At 50.5% G+C, this 17,225-nt stretch overlaps 1 protein-coding gene across 2 annotated transcripts in view; it reads left to right on the top strand.

Annotated features, from left to right (window-relative positions):
• The first annotated feature begins 3,869 nt into the window (after positions 1–3,869).
• The window catches only part of TOM1 (target of myb1 membrane trafficking protein), a 39,923-nt gene continuing 26,567 nt past the window's right edge, over positions 3,870–17,225 (top strand). The window contains exon 1 of one of the 2 annotated variants that reach the window (XM_025461376.3): positions 3,870–4,088. In XM_025461376.3, the coding sequence (XP_025317161.1) occupies positions 4,037–4,088 (52 nt within the window). In that variant the 5' untranslated portion in view covers positions 3,870–4,036. The remainder of the gene's footprint in view (positions 4,089–17,225) is intronic. The other variant, XM_035696492.2, reaches the window with a different exon arrangement.

Raw genomic sequence — 17,225 nt, 5'->3', positions numbered from 1 at the left:
TGGGCCTGGGACCCACCTCGGCTGTGATTCACACAGCGAGCTTCCATTTTTTCCGGATGCTGGAACAGATCAAGGACTTTCTTCTTCTCTTTTTTTTTTTTTAGGTCATAGGCTCCTTTGAGGACTTGAAGAAAACCATCAACCTTTCTGAAGAAAAAAGGGCAGAGAGACAATTTAACGTCAGGGACTTCCTAGGGTCCCAGAAGTCAGTGGACCAAGTTACGGACTTTAAGAATCTCAAAGGCCTTTCCTAGTTCTAGGATTCTGCTATCTTCCAACCTTCCTGTGTACCATGTTTTAGATATTTCACCTACACATTAGATCAGGTCGGACCTATTATGCTTTATTCTTTTGGTCATATGCAGTCTAGATACAATAATCACTGCTTTGGTAGTCTGGGCTACTGCTGGGAGCTTTAGTACTTAATCCAACAGTATGTGATTTAAAAAAATAAAAGATTTTATTTATTTATTTATCAGAGACATAGGCAGGAGAGGCAGGCTCACGGTGGGGAGACAGACCCAGGACCAGAGTCTGACAGAGCTCACAGTCCCTTAAGAAGCTAAGGAAGAGATACTAGAGAAATTAATATGATTTTATGTATTTTTACAAGACTTTTAATTGTATCTTATTCATGTAGTGCACAGAGAGGCAGAACATCAAGAAGCAGGCCTCCCTGCAGGGCTGCCCGATAGGACTGATCCTATGTCCCCATCATCACACACAGTGAGCTAAATAGCAGATTCAATGTTGAGAGAAAGTGAGCAGGGGGAGAGAAGAAACAAGCAGTCGTTTAACCCAACTATCCAGGATCTATCAGTCAGACATGTAGCTGTCCAGAGGCTTAACTGAATGAGTCATCCATTATTATTTATTTTAAATATTTTATTTATTTATTCATGAGAACACAGAGATTGAGGCAGAGACAGGCAGAGAGGAGAAGCAGGCTCCATGCAAGGAGCCCGATGTGACTCGATCCCGGGATCCAGGATCAGCTCCTGGGGCTGAAGGCGGCGCAAACCACTGAGCCACCTGGGCTGCCCAACATAAGGAAATTATTAAGAAATATTTTATATTACTCTGACAGTAAGTCTTCAAAATCCACTGTGTATTTTATAATTTAGAGCTTATCTTTTGGTTTAGATTTCTAGGCTATACTTTCTGGCTCCATGACTTATTTATAACCAGGAAGTTCATGCCTCTCAACCCTTTTCACCCATATGCCCCTCCCAACCCTCCAACCACCAGTTTGCTCTCTGTATTTACAATTTTGTTTGTTTTTATTTGTTCATTTCATCTGTTTTGTTTCTTAAATTCCAATTTATAGGTGAAATCACATGGTATTCCTTTTTCTCTGTCTGATTTATTTTGCTTAGCACAATGTTCTCTAAGTCCATCTGTGCTTTCCCAAATGATAAGATTTCATTCTCTCTTATGGTTGGGTAATATTCCATTATATATATCTATCTATACCACATCTTCCTTACCTATTCTCTGTTGATGGACACGAAGTTGATTCCATATCTTGGCTATTATAAATGAGCTGCAAAAAAGACATGCATCTTTAAATTAGTGCTTGTATTTTCTTCAGTTAAGTGTCCAAAGTGAAATCTACTAGATTGTGTGGTACTCCATTTTTAATTTTGTGAGGACCATTCCATACTGTCTTCCAGAGGCTGCACCAGTTAGCTCTACCAACAGTGCATGAGTGAGTGTCCCTTTTCTTCACATCTTCACTAGTGCTTGTAACTTTTGTCTTCTTGATACTAGCAGCCATTCTGATTCAGGTGTGCGTGGTACCTCATTGTGGTTTGGATTGCATTTCCTGATGACAAGTGATGTCAAGCATCTTTCATGTGTCTGTTGGCCATGTGAATTAACTTTGGAGAAATGCCTATTCAGGTCCTCTGCCCATTTTTTAAATTGAATTGTTCATGTTTCTGGTGTTGAGTTGTATTTCTTTTTTATCTATTTTTGGATTAGCTTCTTATCAGATATATCATTTGCAAATATTTTCTCTCATTCAGTTTTGTTGATTATTTCCACTGTGCCAAAGCTTTTTAGTTCAATATAGTCCTTCTTAGTAGTTTAGTTTTGCTTTTGTTGCCCTTTGCTTGAGGAGACAGATTAAAAAAAAATAGTACTAAGACCAATATCCAAGAGTTTACTGCCTATGCTTTCTTAGGAGTTTTACGGTTCAGGTCTCTATTTAGGTCTTTAATCCATTTGAGTTTATTTTTGTGTATGGTGTCAGAAAGTGGTCCTGGTCTATTCTTTTTGCATATAGCCGAAGTTTTCGCAGCACTTAGAGCATATCTTAATTCAGACTAGTTACATTTCCTCTTTTTCCTTTCTTTCTTTCTTTCTTTTTCTTTTCATTTCCCATTTCATTTTGTTTCATTTTTTAAGATTTTATTTATTTATTCATAAGAGACATAGGCCGAGTTAGAAGCAGGCCGGGAGCCCGAAGGCAGGGAGTCAATCCCAGGACCCCAGGATCACAACCTGAGCCAAAGGCAGACGCTCAACCACTGAGCTACCCAGGTGCCTCCAGACTAGCTATATTTCAAGTGTCATAGAGCAGCTACATGTAGCTAGTGGCCACCTTACTGGAGAAGGTGTATGGAGGGGCCACAGAGTTCGGCAAGGACAAGAGGAAATGAACTGTGTGCCAAGATTTAGGATTGTACTAGGTTCACACTCAAAGTTGGAAAGGGGAGACAAAGAGCAGGAGAGCAGTTATTGGCCTAAGTCTTACTGATCTCCCTACCCCCTGCCTCCCTGCAAAGGCTGTGATTAGGGAGAGGGCTAGGAGAGGTGGTCCACAGAGGACAAAGGTCAGGGTGAGAGGACAGAAGAGAGAGGCAGAGAGGAGATTTGGGGGCAGTCAGTCTGAAGCAGGGCTGGCAGGAATAGCAGGGTTTGGCGTGCGCGTGTTGCTCACCTGGGCTAATGAGACCAGAGGAGGGACATGCCTGCCTAACCTATCAGGATGGGCCCCACCCCAGCTGCCAAGCTGGAAGGGATCTTGACATCTCTGTCATCCCTTCTCCTTTGTTGGTCTTCCCTCTTCCTTCTACTCTCTTCCACGCAGAGTTTGCTCTACACCTACAGTAAATGAACATCTATTTCTTTGTTCTACATTCATAGACCCTTTAATTTTCCCCTAACTCCCTGTATTCCTTTCCCCTTCACTCTCAGCCCCACGGCTTGGGTAGTGCTGTTCCACTTCTAGCCGCAGGAATGCAACTCCAGGGGCATGGTTCGTTGGACTCCATGACTCAAGCTGGTATGAAGGAAATCCTGGTACATGAAGTACTGTTTTGTCTTTCCTGCCAGACAAGAACCCGGCAGGATGAAGCTGGAGTTACTGACGGTAGACGTCTTGCCACCACAAGGAGGGCTCTCAGAAAAACAGAGTCAACAATAATAGTTAATACTTAAGCAACTCTAACTATTGCCACCCGTGACCACCTCCGGGTGCCTCTGCTACTCCGGGCTCCAGCCCGCTCCTCGCTGCGGGTCACTGGGCTGGTTCTGTGTCCAGGGAGGAAGCGCTCTGTCGGGGCTGGGAGACGACGAGCCAGAGATGCTGTCGCCGCCGGCGGTGGGGGCGTGGCCTAGCGACGTCACCGGCGTGAAACCGGGTCTGAGCTTGCCCTGTGACCCTACCCCAGGCACTTCCCGGCTCCGAGACCCTGCTCCGCTGAAGCTCGCGGTGCTGGGCCACGCCCCTGAATAAGGCCTGGGGCGGGGCTTGGAGAGGCCACGCCCCTGGCCCGCCCAGCCCCACGTCGTGCGTGACGTCCGCAGACGCCGAGCGAGTTGCCGTGAGGTCATCGCCCTCCGCCCGGCTCGAGGGGCGAGGCCTGTGGCCTTCACGTCAGGGGCGGGGCCTGTGGCCACGCTCGCCTCCCTACGCCCCGCCTCCGCAGGCGCCTCCTCGCGGGCCGTCCGGCGCGTCACGTGACGGGTCGGCAGCGCGGCGGTTGCCGTCAGCTGATTCCCCCGGTTGGCGGCTGAGGCGCCCGCAGCGATGGACTTTCTCCTGGGAAACCCGTTCAGCTCTCCGGTGGGCCAGCGCATCGGTGAGTCCCCGGAGCGCCGCCTCGCCCCGCCGCAGGGCCCCGCACCCAGCCTCGGTCCCCGGGGGGCCCCGGGGCGCCTCCAGGTCCCAAGCCACCCTCTGGAGGGAGGCTGGGAGAACTAGGCTGGCGTGTCTCTCCCCGACCTGGCCCCGCCCAGCCTCCCGCCCACCTTGATTGACAAAAGCCGCGCTCCACTAGGAAGCCTCGCCTTGTGGTGGATGCCTAGGCTAGCCAATAGCAAAAGAAAGGGGGCGGGTCCTGGTGGCCGCGGCTCAGCCAATGCGTGGCTGCTGGGGTCCCGAATCCGGGGAGAAAGTTTCGGGGGCTGAAGGGGCAGCGTGGTTTACGGCCCTCGGGCCACTGGCCCGTCTCCCTCGTCCCTTCCGCAGCCCGGGTCCGGCCGCCGGGGCCTGGCCGTCTCCCTCTTGGCTCGCCAGGCTCTCGGGACACAGGTACCGGAGAGGGGCTAGAAGCCCATTCGCCCAGGATCCGGAGACGCGCTTGGCGTCGGGGCCGGCGACTTGCGGGGACCAGGCCCGGCAGCCCTGCTGCGCGCGGCCCCCGGCCGGACCCTGGCGATCCCGCCAGACCAGCAGCAGCCGGCGGCACGGTCGCAGGCTCCCGAGCTGGAAGCGACCTCAGGAACCTCCTGATTCCGCCTCCTTCGTTTCTCGTAGGCGGGTGGGCCAGGCACTCTGGCCGGAGGCACAGGCTCACTCCGAGCCCCGGCCTCCCGACTCTTCCTGCCCTCTGTTGACATCGCCGCCTCTGTTTCCTCCTCACCTATAATTAGGGGCATATTAATAGCCCCTGCTTCCGTGGGGTTGTTGTGAAGCTTCAGCTCCTTAATAATTGTAAAGTACTGGGAACGTGCCTGGCACATGGCCCTGCTAATATAAAACAAAGTGATAATATATATTTATCGTCATTGTTAGGGAGATGCCAGGAAGTGAGGGTCAGGAATCCCTGGAAATAGCTGTGTGGAGAGTCTCCTAGGTGCTCCTTGCTGTGCATCAGCACGGGGAGGAACCACAGGCCCTGGGCCACACCGCTAACACTTCCCCTTTGGGACAGCCTGGATGTGCCTCCCCGCATTAGGAAACTGTGATATTCTCCCTTCGACCTCTTGATGGCCCTTAGCGTTCAGTCTAGACTGGGAAAATTGGACCTTTTAGACATTTTTTCCTTTCTTATGGTCTTGGAAGCCAAACTTCACTTAACTGTCAACCCAGCTCTGCGATGTCATCGGCACCAAGGCTGTCAGTGGCTCTTGTGAGGTTTTGTAATCAGACTTCTCCAAGAGGAGAGTAGAAGTCCAGGATTAATTTGCGAACCAGAGCGCTCCTGGACCAGGGAGGTGAAGCTGCCCTCTGAGGAACACCCTCCCCACTGCCTGCCACACACACACCCTGCAATGAGTCATTGTTTTGGAGCTGAAAAGAGAAAGTGGCTCTCCCCTCATCTTTATTTCTCCAACAACAGATACCACTGCTCTCATCACATGCCAAGTTTGAGACTTCCTACTTTAAAACAAAAAATTCTGACCTTCAAAGTCAGCCACGTTTGCTGAACCTTTGTAGAAAAGCTCACCTGGGCTCTGGGCTTTAGCTAGTCAAAAAAAAACAGCTTCTCTTCCTATCCTGAGGGTTGCCTGTCTGTGGCAAGAAATACTCTGTCCAAAGAGAATACTACTAAGTCATAATACTTCAGAGCCCAAACCAAATTTTACTCCTGGAAGGATCCTTACCCTGGGGGTCTTCTAACTCAGGGTTCTCATCGGAATTCCCTGGAAGACTTGTTAAAGACAGATGGCTGACTGGGCCCCACCCCAAGAGTTTCTGACTCTGTAGGTCTGGAGTTTGCCCAAGAATATGCATTACTGACAAATTCCCAGGTGATGCTAATGCCACTGGATTGGAAACCACATGTTGAAAACTTCCATTCTGGCCCATCCCCTTCATTTTACACAGGAGAAGACAGAGGCTGGAGAAAAGGTGGAGACTCTGACTCACCCAGGCCCCCAGTGAATTGGTAGTGAAGTGTGATGAACTCCCCAGAACCAATGAAATTTGAACCAAAGCTGAAGAGGCTCTCAAAGTAGAATTAAATGAAGAATAGCTGCCATTTGAGCAAATGCCTTCAGTATTCCATGTTTTCTCTTTTAGAGAAAGAGATTGCCTGTGATTATTGACGACCTAGTAGTTCTGTAAACTATAGTAGTAAAATAATCTCAAGGTTGCCAACTCCACCCCCCTATTGTGAGTAGGGCCCTGTAGAATTGGCATCCCTGAGCACAGCGAGTTCCAGTGGTACTTATCAGGGATGTCACTCAACTCATAAAGCTCTCATCCACCCTCATACCCAAGCACTTTCGTGGAATGCCTGCTCCAGTGTGCATCCTTCAAAGCTCAGACATTGTCACCTCCTCCCTGAGGCCTTCCCTGACCCCCTTCCTGACCCCTTCAGATCCAGCTGTTGCTTTCATGCTCTTCTATCATCCCCATTCCTCAGGCTTCTTCATTCTCTGCCTTTGGGCTCTGAACCTCTATTTCCTCCTGGGTGGAATGGTGGCTACAAGAGCATCTGCCTCTCCGGGTTGGGTGGTAGTGAGAGTGAAGCGAGGACCACCCCCCCACCCCGCCCCGCCCCGGGAGTGCCTGGCACATTGTGAGTGAATTAGCTCTTGCTGTCCTCATCATTGTTTCTATTATTTCCACCATCGCACACTAATGGAGCCCTGTCCCATTCTGTTAGTAGTTGCACATATGTGTCTCCCCAGCTAAACTAGACTTCCTAAGAGCAGGGACTGGACCTTACTGGTCAGGACCCTTGGCACCTGGCATGGTTGCTAGCCCATAGTAGGAGGGAAGAAAGGGGAAAAAGAAAGTGACCTCCTGTGAGCAAATACCATGTGCCAGGGACCATGCTGGTACCCTGGTTATTAATATCCACGGTGACCCTATAAGGTTTTGCTGTTTTTTCCATTTTACCAGAAGTGTGAGAGAACATATCATCTCACAGCTACTCGGGGTCAGAATCCGGACCCAGGTTTCTCTGGCCCAGAGCACCCATCCTCTCCTACCCCTCACCACCCTGTATCTGGCTGATCAGTGCATACTTGGGATTTATGTTAGTCCCGCCTTCCAAGAGCCACAGATTAGCTTTGCTGATTATGGTATACACGTGAGTCTGTGCACATTGCCAGGTCACTCAGCCTTATCGTTCAGTAGGAGAGCTTCCCAAGAGCAGCAGCCTGTGGCTGAAAGGGTTCCAGATAATTAGCACTAGATGGTGTTGACAGAGCCCTCTTCTTGCAAGGATTTCAAAACCCTTCCCAGTATCCTCTGAGGACAGATCCTATGGGTTGTTTCATACACAGACGTCAGAAGGCAACCCAAGAAGCCCATTGTCCATTTCTGACCGTCAGCTCACCCCTGGCACTTTGAGTCAGAGATCCAGCTGACTCAGAAAGCAAGCTGCAAACAACAGATGCTGTAAATATGGGCAATCCCTGAGGACCAGCCCCCAGTGCTTGGGGTGGAGATGGTGGTAACTGGATATGATGGGAGAACTTGGAGCCTAAGGCCAAGCTCTGGGATGGACAGGAGAGGGGAAGAAGTCAGGCAAAGCTGCCCTTGGATCCACAAAGACCAAGCCAGGGGAGCTGCAGGAAGGAGTTGTAGAGGGGAAACGCCATGTGCGTGTTAGTAGGGAGAACACCCCGGGCCCTCTGGAGTGCCATTTTGGGAGTGATGAGCTGGAAATCAAATTGGCTGCTCAAGCGATGTCGTCTAGGGAATGGCAAGCTGGGAGACAGGAGACTTGGGCCCAGCTCCAGTTCTGCTCCTGACTATGGCATGTCCCCTCTCTGTTGCCCATAGCCTGTCTGTAATGGGCTACCACTCTCCTTCTACTTTCAGAGCACTGATGAGGAACAGCCTAGGGGACAGGTAAAGGACAGGGAAGGATGGACACTAGAGGGAAGAAGGGAGCCTAAGGGCCTTGAGAGGAGAGGTAGAACGGCTCCACAGGCTTGGAGGGCAGAGAGCGATGTCACCGAGGGGAGCTCAGGATCAGCACAGGCAACCCTAGCATCTGGCACATATGTTGCATGCTCCCCACTGCTGGAGGGGTGAATGCAGAGGCCAGAGGGGAGGGAGGCTGTAAGGAGGATTCCCACAGTGGCTGCCAGGAAGGACTTGACCAGGATTTGCAAACTTTCTGGAAGGGGCTAGACAGTAAATATTTATGGTTTTGTGGACCTGTGGACCCTGTCATGACCACTCAGCTCTGCCCTTAGGCATAAAGGCAGCATGGACCCTGTGTAGGTGAATGGGCAGGACTGCGTTCCAGTCAGACTGTTTATGGGCACTAACATGTGAATTTCATATCATTTTCACATGTCATGAAATAATACTCTTTGAATTTGTTTTCAACCATTTAAAACTATGAAAACCGTTCTTAGCCTGTGGGCCATACGAAAGCACTCTCACTTGGCACATGTGTTCATTGTTTGCTGACCTGGATCAGACCAGCTGGCCACATGCAGAGCGATGGAAGGCAGCATTCTTCAGAGTGGGATCCCAAAGAACCCCACGTCACAGATGCCCAGGAGGCTCCAGCCCTGAGACTCAGACTCCCTCCTACTTCCCAAAGTGTGCCCTGGGGCACCCTCATGTCTTAAAGCTCCAGTGCCCCGATCTATTAGTGCTGGAGCCAGCTCAGAGTACAAGTCTTTGTCAGAAGGGTAATAGGGAACGATGTCAAGAAAGGACTTTGTGTCAACTGGCTACATAGTACGTGCTGCGGTAAGGCATCCCGGATGAGTTCTTGAGTTGCACAAGATGGTCTGAGCCCTGGTTCAGCCTCCACCAGCTTCATTACCTGGGCCAGTTACATAACCTCCCTGCTCCTCAGTTTCACCTCTGTAGGATAAGGACAATAATAGCACGTATCACTTGGGGCTGCTGTTCTGCCGTGTTGGGAGGTTGTGGTGTTGGGAAGCACTCAGCCCAGTGCCTGCCAGACAGTAAGTGGCTATTAGCTGCTGTGATCTTTCTTACTGGTGTTATCATCGTCGCTGGGGCATAGTCTACATTAGTGCCAGAGCCAAAGCATCAACCCAGTGCCACGGCTCCAGTGCAGCCTCTGTGTTGGCCTGGTGTCACTGGGCCATGCGCAGTCTCCGGCTGGTGGCAGCCGCATTCATAGACAGGTCAGGTTTCAGGCTGTGGGGTGGATCCGATTCTTCCCTGGGAATTAAAGCCTTTGCCTGATCCTGCGGATAGAACTGGTGAATAGGTTTTGTTCCCTCACTGAGCTCAAAGAAATAAGAGTAAAGTGCCGGATTTCCGCTCTTCTGGTTTTAGAAAACAAAACAAAACAGAACAGAACCTTCAGTGTCTTCTAATTAACTTGGAGCCATCACCCCGTGAGAAACGGGATTCAGGACAAGTTAACTCTTTACTTCCTTACCAAGGAGGTCTCAGTCTAGGCTAGCACTCTGTAGACTGCTGTCCTTCGTGTGCCACCTTTAGGATTTATATCTGTCCTGTGCCACCTTTCATTTTATTTTCAGAGTATTTTCTTTTTATTGGCTCAGCGTTTTTAATATGACCTCATCTTGTGTAATTATATCCATGAAATCATGAAATAACTCATGTTTGTTTTTCTCTTCTACTTTAAAGTAAATATGTGACTCTAAAAATGGCCAAGTTTGCCTGTGAGCCCACCTGACGTGATCCTGCGAAACACCTTTGGGTCACTCTGATGCCAGCAGTCTGAATAGGGTCAGAACTTAGACCCTGCATCAGAAGATCTGGTGTCAAGCGCCCACTCTGCCCTTTCCTGGCACTTCCTGTGTCTCCCAGGCAGGTGACAAAACCTCTGAGACCCCTGCCTCCATGAACATTGGAAAGAACACTGAAAAGTGCTGTGGAGAACCAAACTGCTGTGTGAGATCTGTGGGTGGAACTGGGCTTTGTTCCTGATGAGGAGGGAGGAGAAGATCCAGGAGGGAAGGGAAGAGCCAGGGCCAAGGGGGAGGTAAGGAGAGAACAGAGCCCACCAGACTGCATGGGGCAGAGACCCACAGAATCTAAGAGTGCACAGGTGTCCCCTGTTTGATGGGAACTTGTTTGCATTGATACAGTATAAACCCTGGCGTGTCTAACTTGATGTGTCAACTTGGCTGGGCCATGGTATGCACAGATATTTGCGAAGCATTATTCTAGATGTTTCCGTGAAGTTATTTTTCAGAGGAGATCAGTAGACTTTGAGTAAAGCAGATTGTTCTCCACGGTGTGGGTGGGCCTCATCTAATTAAGTGACAGTCGTAATAGCAGAAAGGCTGGCTTCCCTAGATGAGGGAATTCCGCCAGCAGACGGCCTTTGGACTCACGCTCCTCTGTTCCCTAGGGCTCCAGCCTGCTGGCCTGCCTGCCATGCAGATTTTGAACTTGCCAAGCCTCCACATTCATGTGAGCCAATCCAAAGAAATAGATTCATCTCAATAGGTAGAGAGAAATGAGAGAAAGAGGAACCGACAGGGGGAGGGGGTGTCGTCAGTAACGTCTTTTACACTCACAGTGGAGGAGGGAAAAGAATGTAACGGGCACCTTGGCCAGCCACGTCAAGCCTCTCCTCTCACAGCCTTGCCCCCTCTTACTAGACAGTTTCGCCAAAGCCACTCCTCTTAACTGAAATGTTCTGCAGTTAGGGCTATAGTTAGTTACATTGACTTTCAAATTGTGGGTTGCAGAAGTAATACCCTCTGTAAGGTATTTCAGAGTTCCTCTTGTGGCCTGTGGTTGCAGAATGGCAGGAGAGAGGCAGCCAGGGTTTTAAGGAAGACAGCTCAGCGACTTAGGAAACTGGTAGAACTTTCCACTGGGTCTGAAGAGACTTGTTCATTTGGAGCATAGGCCTCAAGTTTGCTGGCCGAGAAAAAAATGGCTTCTGTATGTGTGTTATTTAAAAACCTAAAAAAAATAATAATAATAAAAAAATAAAAATTAAAAAAAATTAAAAAAATAAAAACCTTTTATTGTGGGGGCCGCCTGCCTGGGCAGCTCAGTCCATTAAGTATCTTACTCTTGATCTCAGTTCGGCTCTTGATCTCAGGGTCGTGAGTTCAAGCCCCATGTTGTGCTCCATGCTGAGTGTGGAGCTGGGTGTTGAAACTTTCAAACGTTAATTGTTTGATTGATATTTTTGTAGTCGATAACATTTGTTTTCATGATTGCTGTGTGCTAGGTAGGATACAAAGCACTTGAAATGCATTCCCTCATTTCCTCCTCAGACAGCCCTGGGAAGTGGATGATTTTTTTTTTTTTAATCCCATGATGCAGGGGAGAAACTGAGATGCGGAGAGTTTAAGGAATTCATTCCGGATGGGGGCACCTGGCTGGCTCAGTCAGTAGCGCATGTGATGCTTGATCTTGGGGTCATGAGTTCAAGTCCCACATTAGGTGTAGAGTTTAAATAATTTTTTCTTTAAAGGGGAATTCACTCGAGGTCCCACAGCCAGTGAGTCAGGACTTGAAGCAGAATTTGTCTGTGTCCAGATCCCACTCTTCTAACTTTTGCACCTCATTGCTTCCCCTTAGAATTGAAAGGAGGCTGCTGGGTTTCCTTTTGAGTGAAGATACCTGGATCGATCTGGAATGGTTTTGTTTGTAATGGCTCTTTCTGTGGTTCTCTCCCACCGCCACCATTAGCATATTGCTTGTCGCCTGTCCTCTTCCTCCCTTCCCACCCCCCATGGCAGGAGACACTGTGCTGCCTCTCTTATGGGGGAGCAGAGCCTTGCTTAGGAGCTGCCTGAGAGTCCACTCGGCTCTCAGTGGCCAGACCTGTGTCACATGGCCACTTTAGCTCCAGGGGAGGCTAGAAAAGCTAAGCGCTGTGGCCAGTGGAGAGTGAGTGGCTTTCATGACAAATTCTGTAGGAGTCCGCTCCACAAGGTAAAATTAACAAATAGTTAATGTAGTCCAGAGTGTGTTAATGCAAATACAGGATCCAGTGCAGGCAGGTGCGGGAGTTCCCACGCTGCCTTTCCAGAAGGACTGCTGAGCTGGCCTGCACCCCGAGGGGATCAGTCAGAATAGCAAAGGCTCTAGAGATCACATCCAGGGTGGTGTGGTCACAGGAACTGAAAACATTAGTGCGGAGGACAGAAAGAGGGGACATGGTACTTTTTAAAAATATTCAAAGGCGGGGCGTCTGGGTGCCTCAGGTGGTTAAGCCACAGACTCTTGATTTTGGCTCAGGTCATGATCTCATCAGGGTCTGGATATTGAGTCCCTTGTCGGCTCCACCCAGAGTTTGCTGAAGATTCTCTCTCCCTCCTTCTGCCCCCAGGAGCTCACTTGCTCTCGCTCCCCCTCCCTCTCTCCCTCTCTAAAGTAAATAAGTAAATCTTTTTTAAAAACACTGAAAGTACTGCAAGTTGGGAGAAAGATTAGGATTCTACACAATAGCTACTAAGAGATCCATAGAGGCTGAAGGGTGGGAGTGTTTCACTTAAAGTGTTACAAAGGTCTATTATCCTGCTGTGTATGACCTCATCCTTCATTCAGTTAGTCATTCGGCAAACACGTACCGCAGGTTTATCAGAGGCCAGGTCCTGTCTGCTGTACCAAATTCCTGAGCCATAATAATCTCCACCCTTGAGCTCACAGCCTAATGGGAGAGAGAGAAACAAGTCAATTCTGTAGGGTTATTTTAGCATCCCGCCAAGCAGAACTTAAAGGTGTGGCCTGTACAAAATGCTTTTGGCCCCATGAGGGAAGGAGCAGGCCCTCGAGGGGGTCAGGGCAGGCTCCACATGGTGACCTAACCTTGAGCTGGGCTTCCAAGCATGATTTAAGGTGGGGAGGTAGGCAGGAGCACATTCCTGGAAGGGAGACAAGTTCACAGCACACAGCCCTGAAGGAGCGGTACCGGGGGCCATGGGCCTGGACCCCAAGTCCTGTCGGGCAAGCCCCAGTACAGCCCCAGCCCACAGCTGAGTTTGGTCTGAAGTTGCAGGGTTGGTTTGTTCAACAGTGTCTTTGAAACACTCAAGGTTTTGTCCTGAGCTGTGCCTCTGTGTTCCAGAAGGGACACACCTGCCCACCGCTGCCCAGCAGACACCCCCCCACTTCTCCCCAGGGACCAGAACAGGGTCGCTTGCCCACTCCAGAGCAGCTCCCAAGGGAATGGGATTGCTGCTCTGGGCAGAGAAGGGAGGAGTAGCTGCTGGGGAGACTGCACAGGGTCCGCCCCTGTGGGTTCTGGTGCAGATCCGTGCCAACTTTGACGATGGGCCACCCCAGGCCGCGGGCATATTTCCCTCTGCCTCAGCAGCCTCACCTTTCTCCTCTGGCTGCCTGCTCCCCCTGGGATTATCTCCTTCCCTCAGGTCACTTCTTCCCAGTGCCTGAGACTGACCTGCAAGCCCTTCTGTCCTCTTCTTCCCGACTTATCATTGATTCCTTCATTCAGCAAATCTGTACGTCTCCCAAGAACTTCCCTTGTCCACCTGCCCAGCCCGGCACCTTGTACTCAACTCAGCTCAGACCTTCCCTGTTCCCTCTGCAGGTGTTCACCCTTGTCTCTTGGCTCTCTGGCACCCTGAGCTGGCTGTCTCTTGGCTCCCTGGCACCTGATCGAGCTGGCCTCGATCATGTCACTTTGCTCTGAAAGTGTTTGTCCATCTGTCATCCCTGACCACCTTTAGGACCTCCTGCAGGGCAAGGATTATTCTTCATCTTTGCCTCCCTTGCACCTGCCACAGGGCTGGACAAATAATACTGCTGCGAGAATGTCGTGGGCGGGCAGAGAGGTGGGTGTGAGGGAGATGGGCTGGCAGAAGGTGTAGAGAAAGCAAGTAGAAGGGTGGGTGGGTGGGATGGGGGCACTAGGCCGAGGACAGAGGCAGATGGCTGATAGGGAACAAGGAAGCGAACAGAGGGCAGGTATTGCTTACAGCAAATTCCAAACATCATATTATTTCACTCATAAATATTTCATACCTATATCTCTAAAAGGTAAGGAATATCTTCTTTAAAAATAATCTTTAGGGGATCCCTGGGTGGCTCGGCGGTTTCGTGCCTGCCTTTGGCCCAGGGCGCGATTCTGGAGTCCCGGGATCGAGTCCCGCGTCGGGCTCCTGGCATGGAGCCTGCTTCTCCCTCTGCCTGTGTCTCTGCCTCTATCTCTCTCTCTCGTTCTCTGTCTATCATGGATAAATAAAAATAAATCTTAAGAAAAAAAATAATTGAAAAATAAAATAAAAATAACCTTTAGCCATAGTACCATTATACACTCAAAAAAAAAGTTAAACAAATGTGTTTTTTAAAATCCCCAAAGATTAAAAACTGAAAGGAAGTCCCCAAAGGGATCACTGTGGTTCCTTTGAGTGACATGAGCAGGTGGGATTTCCAATGGAAAGATGGTGATCTGTAAATGTGGTCTAAAAGGAACATGGCTGTGCCGCCCTTGCTGGGGTAGGGTCTCAAAAGAAGGTATGTGGGAGCCACTCGGAGCTGACACACCATGTCATTGTCATAGCCTAGGTGGGACTAGGTCAGCTGGTTGTCACAGGCCTTGAAGATCATCCCTCACTGCTCACAAGCCGCACTTCATTGAATCTAAAATGCCATGGAGAATGAAAAGAAAAAACTGCCCAGGTCATCATTTATAAGAGCCACCCCAATATCACAAGGGTTCAAAATGGAAAGGGCGACGGGAGCTTACCATCCAAGAAACACACTGTATAGCATCAGAGCAGGACGGCGGGGCAGTTACTCAGTGTTGAACCCAGAGCAGCAGGGCAATCTGAGGGCCGTTGGCCTTCCACAAACACTCAACAAGCCTCTGCTCTCTGTGCCACCAGAGGTAAGGCCTCCAGGAGCTCCAGGTCCACCCTAGTTGGGTAGAGCTGTCCTTGAAGGGCGGGGCAGAGTGAGAGGTGCTGGGGTTTAGAGCCACATAGGCCCCTCTGTGCATCCCCACTCCTCCACTTCTAGGTGTTGGACCCCAGCTGCCCCCATGCATGGTAGAGGCTGTGGGGAGGTGACCTGAGAGGAGGTATACTGAGCAGCTTGCACAAGCTGACATTCAGTGAATGCCAGTCATTTTGTCACTATTATTCATGGTGTTACTGACACAGTGCAGGATGACAGTCCAGGTCACAGTGACATAGTCCACCCAGTGGCAGATATATTGAGGAGCTGGCATGGGGGTAGGGCCTTAAAAGATGAGCAGGGATTAGCTGGCTCATTTCCTTCTCTATGTCAGCACATCCAGATCTCACACCCTGTCCTATCTCAGTGCCCAGTCTTTTCTGTCGTGTCACTTTCAACTTTATGATGGCAGTGGTGGCCTCCTGCTGGACCATAGACTTGCCGAGGGCAGGACCTGATTGGTTTTGCAGATGAAAGGATGTTCTAGTTGGAAATAATGTTTGAAGAGAAGAGTGTGAAGGTGACATTCCAGGCCTGGGAAGGGTGACAGAGCCTGAACAAGAGCTGCCACTGTGATGACAGACTGGGTACAAACTGAGATGCACTGAGTGGCTAGAATTCACAGACTGGGTGACTATTTGAATATGCAGGGTGGTGGGGAGAAAGCTCTATGCTGCTCCCACCAAGACTGACGCAGGAGCAAATATTCAGTGAGGTTTAAGTGTGTGGTGCTGACCACTGGTTCCGCCAAGCGCCCACAGACGTGGACTTCTCCAAAGCAGTGGAAGGAGCCGAGAAGGCCACTGTCTTCCAACTGTGGGGAGTACCTCTCCCCCAAGAATCAGCAGGCTGGGACCAGGGGCCAAGAGCTGTGTCTGTGGTGGCCACTCTTGCCTGCTCTCGCCCCAGGTCACAGTCATGGTACTTAGCAGTTACTCATTACTGCTCTTTACCTGACATCTGGCTGAAATGTCACAGTGCCCGTGAGGCAAGCAGTCTTACCTTGGTTTTACAGAGGAGGGAACAGAGACTGAGTGGGCCTGTAATCCCCAACTTAGGACATGGGGCTAGACTCATCCCACTCCTGCAGCCTGTGCTGCTGTCCAGCCTGACTGGACCTGCCACTGTGCCAGGCAGACTTTCTGGAGCCTTCCCGGAAAGGTGATGTCTGCACAAGGCCTGACACGGAGAGGACAGGCAGACAAGGGCCTCATGATCCACAGCCAAGGATAGCCAGCCCCTGCACAGCTGCCCTGCGGCCTGAACCCAGGCGGGGCTTGGCAGGGCCTGGCGTCCTCAGGAGTTGGGGACAAGAGCAGAACAGCTGCCCGGGACCTTTGAAGGTTACCACCCATAGCCCAAAGGGTGGGAAGCCGGTTATCATTCTTTGTTTTTCTTCCTTTTTAAAATAGCAAGCTGAGTTACTTTTGTGGTTAAAAACAAAAACAAAACAAATATCCCCAGATTCCTATGGCTTTAAATTTCTGCCCTCAGTGGAGGATGCCCACTCCGTGGAATTCTTCATTAAGGAAGTCTGGAAACTCCCCAGAGCTGCAGGGAGCTGGCATGCGAGGCACAGGCTGTGCCTGTCCTGCTCTGGACACACCTTTCTTCTGCCAAGATGGCCCGGGTGGGTCTTGTGTCTCCACTGCCTCTTCTTCCTCTTCCTCTCCCTGGTTACGCTGACTGAGACCTCCTTTTGACCCCCTCACCCCATTCCCCAAAAGAACTCTGTCCTCTGCATGGCTCTGCCCCCTCAGGACTGGAGAACTTGGAGCTCTGCTGAGGTAGGGCTCAGACCTGTGCTCCCTGTCCTCTTGCACCCCCCAATTCCCTGCCATGGTGTTCCTCTGGCTTATAAATCCCCCAGCTGCCCCTTAGCCTACCTAGTGCTTGCCTTTCCAAACTGACCTGAATCCCTTCTAAGACTGAAATGCTCCTCCCCCAGGAGTAGAGAGGTGCCCCTCACTTTCAGGGGTCACTGGCGGGGGTGGGAGGAGCGGGTTCTAACACTGAGAGGTCTGCTGGTGGAGCCAGGGCTCCGGGACGAGGGGACAGGAGGATGCTTCTGGAAGGGCAGAGCTCCCCGGCCCCTGGGGACCACTGTGTGACCACTCTGTGTGTCAGTCCCCTCCTCAGGTAGGGTCAGTGATGCACACCTCGTGGGACCAGGAGGATCCAGCTGTGT

Source organism: Canis lupus, chromosome 10, assembly GCF_003254725.2.
Source record: "Canis lupus dingo isolate Sandy chromosome 10, ASM325472v2, whole genome shotgun sequence".
NCBI classification, from domain to species: domain Eukaryota; kingdom Metazoa; phylum Chordata; class Mammalia; order Carnivora; family Canidae; genus Canis; species Canis lupus.
Note: the sequence above shows the minus strand (reverse complement) of the source record. Positions and strands in the feature narration are given on the sequence as shown.